This window comes from Alligator sinensis, unplaced genomic scaffold (genome assembly GCF_000455745.1).
Source record: "Alligator sinensis unplaced genomic scaffold, ASM45574v1 scaffold542_1, whole genome shotgun sequence".
NCBI classification, from domain to species: domain Eukaryota; kingdom Metazoa; phylum Chordata; order Crocodylia; family Alligatoridae; genus Alligator; species Alligator sinensis.
In genome coordinates, this window is record NW_005841963.1 from 138,812 (window position 1) to 144,993 (window position 6,182).

General features: G+C 40.5%; 1 protein-coding gene across 6 annotated transcripts in view; it reads right to left on the reverse strand.

Annotated features, from left to right (window-relative positions):
• The window catches only part of ADGRG6 (adhesion G protein-coupled receptor G6), a 171,860-nt gene that overhangs the window by 69,739 nt on the left and 95,939 nt on the right, over positions 1–6,182 (reverse strand). For all 6 annotated transcript variants that reach the window (XM_025200309.1, XM_025200311.1, XM_025200310.1 and 3 more), the window contains 2 exons: positions 1,577–1,629; positions 1,405–1,464 (listed from right to left, as the gene is read on the reverse strand). In XM_025200309.1, the coding sequence (XP_025056094.1) occupies positions 1,405–1,464; positions 1,577–1,629 (113 nt within the window). The remainder of the gene's footprint in view (positions 1–1,404; positions 1,465–1,576; positions 1,630–6,182) is intronic.

Here is a 6,182-nt window from a genome sequence, read left to right on the forward strand (position 1 = left end):
GTATGTGGCAATGAAAATGAAACAGCATGCTAGTATAGTATACTGTATAGTATAGTTTTTTTAGTATACTAAAAAAAACCCCAAGCAACTCTACAAAGATAGGCAGTATGATTTCTATTTTTTCCACAGAATACCCATTGGGTTAAATGTCATCCTTTATTAAACCATGCAATACCAGTAACTTTGATCAGGTTATCCAACGTATTCAAAGGTAGAATTTAACGTGAGTTTTACTATTGGTCTTATGTGGTATGTATAATATAATAACACAAGAGTCTATAAAGTATGCTTTCATCATGTATGACATAAGAAGCATTTAAAATAAATATTTCATAATGAAGATAGTATTTTGGTCCTCATCCATAGGCCACTGTAGTCAAAAAGAACATTTTCATTGACTTCATTTGTTTTTGCTACCAGACTTTTTATATTGTACAGTTCTGAAAAACTGTTCGATATTAAACTTATATACAGTCACATTGCCTTGGAAATCACATGTGAGGAGTAAAGTGTCAAGAAGAGACTTGTTTATTTGCTGTGCACACATTCAGCAATCCATTATTAAATGTTAAGAACATTTGTAATAGCTAGATTAATTTTACAGCAGCTGTACTAACTCCTTACAATATGAAAGTAAATACAGTGGGATGAAGTGGAGATTGAAACAGCAACAAACTCCATGAGCTAAGAGAAATGTTTTTAAAAATATGATGAAATCCTGCTACTGAATGTGTTTATCTTTAAAAAATAGTGATTTTGATGTGGTTTTACTTCTCAGGAAAACTTTTTAAATATCACAACACAGTTTGGATTGCAGTTGAAGGCTTTTTGGGGTTGGATGTTTAATTTTTTTACTTATTATTTTTATTTAGAATACCAAATGATTGTTAGAATGGATTGTGGGGGTGAGGAGAGGTTGGCTACAGGATGGTGGGTTATGGACAAGATAAAGTGAGCTTTAGGAGTGGGGTGAAGTTGACTGTGAGTTGTCAGGCTGTGGAAGACAGGGCTGTAGAGGGGGACGGAGGTGTACTAGGGATTCTAAAAGACTGAGATCTGCCATTTCAGAAAGTAGATTATGCTGCAACAGAAGAATTCACTTGGCTTACCATGGATGTGAACTTGGTCAGCAACATTCTGTGACAGGTAAAAATTAAGTTGGAAACATGATTAGCTAAGTTTTATAAGACTTGGTGACCTATGCTACCTTCAGTACAGTAGGTAGTTAAGACCAAAGTAATTTAAATGAAATAACCATCATGATATTGATGCAAGGTACATCTGTGCCTCACAAGTCAAACATTTATGAAATGGCAGGGTGTGGCCCATAGTGTGTAATCATGAATTAATTTGATTTCAGTAGTGGATTTACCTTTATCAATAAAAAATCTCCAAGAAAGTTACCTTTGACCACCAATGCTTCTTTTCTCCTTCATCCCTTCTGTCACAGTACTTGACTGAATACTTTAAAGAAGAGAAACATAAGAATCAATTAGAGCAGAGTCCTATTTTATTTGTCCCAATTCCCAGAAGGGGCATAAATTGATATTTAACCCTAGTCAGCACTGACATTTACCTGATATTGACCACAAACACAGTGTAATTCCACTTCTGGAAGGTTTGATTTAGCTGAAAAATACAAAGAGAATAATCATAAGGATGGAGTAGTGCTACATTATACATGAAAAGAAGAATAAAAACACAAACCCACTTCAGAACCCTGTCCATCCTCTCTACCACCACACAAAGTTCTCTCTTGCCCTTATCACCTTTATGTAGAAAAACAGAGAGCATCTTCCCATTCCTGTGAAATTATTCCTTTATAAAGTTTGATTTTATTTTCCTATTGGGGAGGGGCACTTCAGTGGGGAGAACTTCACTAAATGTACTTTGTAAGAATAGACAAGTACAAGAGACACTTAAACCCCCATGCTACTATTTATAGAGAGGATGTGGTTGGAAAAGATTTTTGGATGCTGAATATTGTGGAAAATATAATGTTATGGTTTCATCAAAAGCCTATAAGCTGCTGCTGAGCCTCTGTTTTAATCTTGTATTGGAAATATTTTTAAACTTGCAGTAGGTGTTCAGACTTGCCCTTTTGAAGACAACAGGAATTTTACCATTGACTTTATAGGATACAGAGTCAAAGATTTTAGTGCTTGAAGACATTAATTACTTATTTGTCTCTCTCCTCACCTAAACAGTTCACAAATAGAGGTAAGAGATCCATGAAGCCTACTATTTGCAAATACCATGCATGGTTTGGTTTGGTTTGGTTTGGTTTGGTTTGGTTTGGTTGCCTGTGGGAACTGGATTGAGTGGAGTGCCATTGCCATCATGTGTGACAGAGACAGATTCTCAAGACCGAGAAGAATTAGCAAGGGGAACCTTGTGTGGTGAGGGGAAGAGGGTGAAGCAGATACTGATAACAATTTATTCCCCACCCAGACTGTGGTCTTAAGGAAAGACTGAGAATTAAGAGGAGTGCTACTACTGGGGAGGTAGACTTTGTTGCCTGCCATGAACATTCATTCTAAGTATGTTCACCTATATTATGTCAAAGGGCACTTTATACTGGTTGGGAAAATAACATGTTCTTGGCCCCATTCTACAGAATGAAAGCTCCATATTCAGTGATTCCTAAAGCATGTCGGTGAGAGATTTAATCAAACTTTTCAGTATAACAGGTAATCCACACACCATGACTGATTTCATTCCAACCTCATTGTGGGATTAGCATGCAAAGTAGACTGTATTTGATGCAGCTTGAAGATGCAAGGTCTCCCATTCTTCAGGCAGAACTGCAAGCAATTTAATCACACACTTCTACTATCGATCCCCTTTACGTCCATGCTGTATGAACCATCTGAATGAACCAAACTGCTTCGAAGACTAGCTTTGCACCGTGCAGTTCTTCCATAATGCAGGGTGAGAGAGTGCAGTTATTCACATGCAGTAGGTCAGTAAGAAGCAAACAGTACAGGTTTCCCTCGATTTATGCGGGTTCTGTATATGTGAATTCACTCTTATGTAATGAGCACTTATGAGCTCTTACACAATGAGCATTTTTAGACCCATAAGTCATTATATGCGAGGTAAATTCACTCTAATGTGATTGGCATAGGTGCCCCCCACCCAATCAGGTAAGTCTGTGGGGGAAGGGGAAAGGGTCATGGGGCTGGGGCCCCACTCACCCCAGCCCCTGCTGCAGCAGCCCCAGGAGCAGCCGGCACCAGCTGCCTGCAGCTGTTGGGCTGCACTGTGTTTCGCCTGTCCCCCCCATGCCTGGGCTCCGCCTGTACCCACTCCCCTCAGCTCCTGGGATGTGCTATACCCTGGTGTAGGCGGCTGGTGTCGGCTGCTCCCAGGGCCGTTGCAGCAGGTGCTGGGGTGAGTAGGAATAAGCAGAGCACCGGGCAGCACAGGGCACAGTGCAGCTTGTCCGCACTCACCTTAGCCCCTGCTGCGGCAGCTCTGGGAGCAGCTGGTGCCAGTTGTGGAGAGAACTGTCAATGGGTGTGGGTGGGATGTGCCTCTTGCTGCTCTGCACTCCCTGGGAGGGCCACACTGAGTGCCAGGAACAGTCCAGTGCTGCTGCTGGCCCCAGCCTGCAGCACCAGCCTGCTGTTGTCCTGCACACAGATCTGGGGGAACGCGCCCCCCAGGAAGAACCTGGCACAGCTCCCCAACCTCCAGCCCTCCCGGGGACATAGCTTATGAGGAAAAACTGAGGAAGCTGGGTTTATTTAGTCTAGAGAAGAGGATTTCATAGACATTAGGGAGGAGACTGAGAGGAGATTTAATAGCAGCCTTCAACTACCTGAAATGGTGGGGGGGGTCAGATCAATCACCATATTGAACCAAGGTCAGGAAGGAAGTTTACCTCACAGTTAGGTTGGTAAAGACTGTGGGGTTTTTTCCTTCTTCTGTAGTGGCGGGGCGGGGATGGGGAGAGGGGGTTCTTCCTTGAATCTCTCAAAAATATTTTAATACTCCTGCAGCAGCAGGCAATTGGCCATTGTTGTCTCCCTGCTTTACCTGTTAAAGCAGGTTAAGGTGTTGTGTTTTGAGGTTATGTGACAGGGTTGCCTGTGTAGTTTTAGTAATAGGTTAGACAACTAATTATATCAAATGAGCTGGATAGTAGGCCTGTGCGAATACGGAAGTATTCGATTCAGATTTGGATTCAGCCAATTCAGAGGACAGTGATTCAATTCAGAGATTTAGATCACTGTCCTGAATCGATTCGGCCGAATTAGCTTTGGAAGATTCGGCGCTAATTCGGAGAGATTTGGTGATTCAGCTATAGACTATAATGGGGAATCACAGAATTACCTATAATTTTGTCATTTTTTGGCAGATTTGGATGAAAACAGCAGGGATGGTAGCCCCTTCGCATGAAACCTGCCAAGTTTCAAGGAGATAGATGCAGGGGTTTCTGGGAAGCTGTACCTCAAACTGCTGAAAGCAAAACTTATGTCACTTGTGTGTGTTATGGCAGATTTAAGCAGGGATGGTAGCCTATAAGAGGGGGCCTTCCTGGTGCCAGTCAGATCTCTGCCCACTCAGCCGTTTCTGGGCCAGCTGCCTTCTCCTCTTTTGCTCAGGCAGAAACCATACACAAAAGGGACAGAAAGCTTGCAGATAGAGGCTTATATGCTGTTTCTATGTCCCTGCCCCCACAGCACTGTGATTGGAAGGGGACTCAGGGAAAGATCACAATCACTGGCCAGCTAGAGATATCAGACTTTCCCCCCCTGTTCCCCCTCCCTCTTCTCAGTTTCTGTTCCCCTGAAAGACTGCCTTCTGAATATCTGAATCTCTGAATCTTTTTCTGAATCTTTTCCGAACTGATTCAGAGGTATTTTTGGTCTCCCAATTTGATTTGGATTTGGTGATTTGGCCTCTGAATCAGGCCAAATCTTCTCCAAATCAAATTGGCGACTGAAGCTTTACACACCCCTGCTGGATATGGGTGATCTGGCCTCAGGCAGGGGGTTGGACTACATGACCTCCAGAGGTCCTTTTCATCCCTACTATTCTATGATCCTATAAGTCTAAGACTACAGTGAACATTTGACCCACCAGATCCATCAAACCCCTAGACTTTATTTTAATCATACAATCTGTCACAGATTCAAAGCCCTCTATTACCATGTAAATCCTATACCCATAAATCTTTTGTCAGAAGATCATCATGCTCCAAAAAGTTGCAACTTAATTTACATCTCTCAAACATGCTGCCCCCTTCATAGCATACTAAAGCAAACATTTATTATATAAAATGACAGAGAAAAGCTACAATACAAACTGGTTTTCTACATAGATAAAAACACCCACCTCAAACCATCAAAAAAAGATAACGAGTCTAAGTTATTTTTTCTTCTATACCTTGAATTAAGTTAAAATTTTACACTTTGGGCAAGGCTATTAATTTATAGAGCTTTGACTTTAAAACATGGTTTAGGTCAGTAAATTATCTTTAAATATGGACCAAGTATCACCTCAGATATTGTGTTATCAAAGCCTTCCACAGATAGTGAGAAATAGTTTATTTAAATGTAGGATGCATTTAATTATCTTTAGACTTTTGCAAAAGTAAAAAGAAAAACTGATCATGGCCATCCACCTCTTCCATCAATCCCTAAGTAAAAGAAAGAAAGAAAGAAAGATAGAAAGCATAATTTTATTTCTACACAGATCTAATAATAATAGCTGTCCTAATATGATAAAAGGGAGGAAGGAGGTATGTCCTGGCTCAAAGTCCAAAATGCCCCATAAACAAAAAATGCCCCATTTTCCTTCTTTTATAAATATGAAAATTATTATTTTATTTTACTTTATATTTCAAAGCAATCTCATCCTTGCTGTACACTTTAGCTTTAAAGCTGTTAATTACATATGAAATGCTAAGATCAAACATCAACATTAGATGAAACAACATCAGGTTTCCCTTGGTCTAAGAAATATTGCAAATGAAGACCTTTTTTATGCCAACAGCAGCTTGATGAGGATATTTTTTCATGCCTGATGACTATTATTTCCTGACTTTCTCCTCATAACTTTAAAGATCTCTGTTTACAGATCATCCAGTTCTGCATGGTCAGCTACATTTGGAAGGTTTCATATTTCCAGATTCCTTTTCTTAACATAAACCCAGCCTTGCATAGGAAATTCCT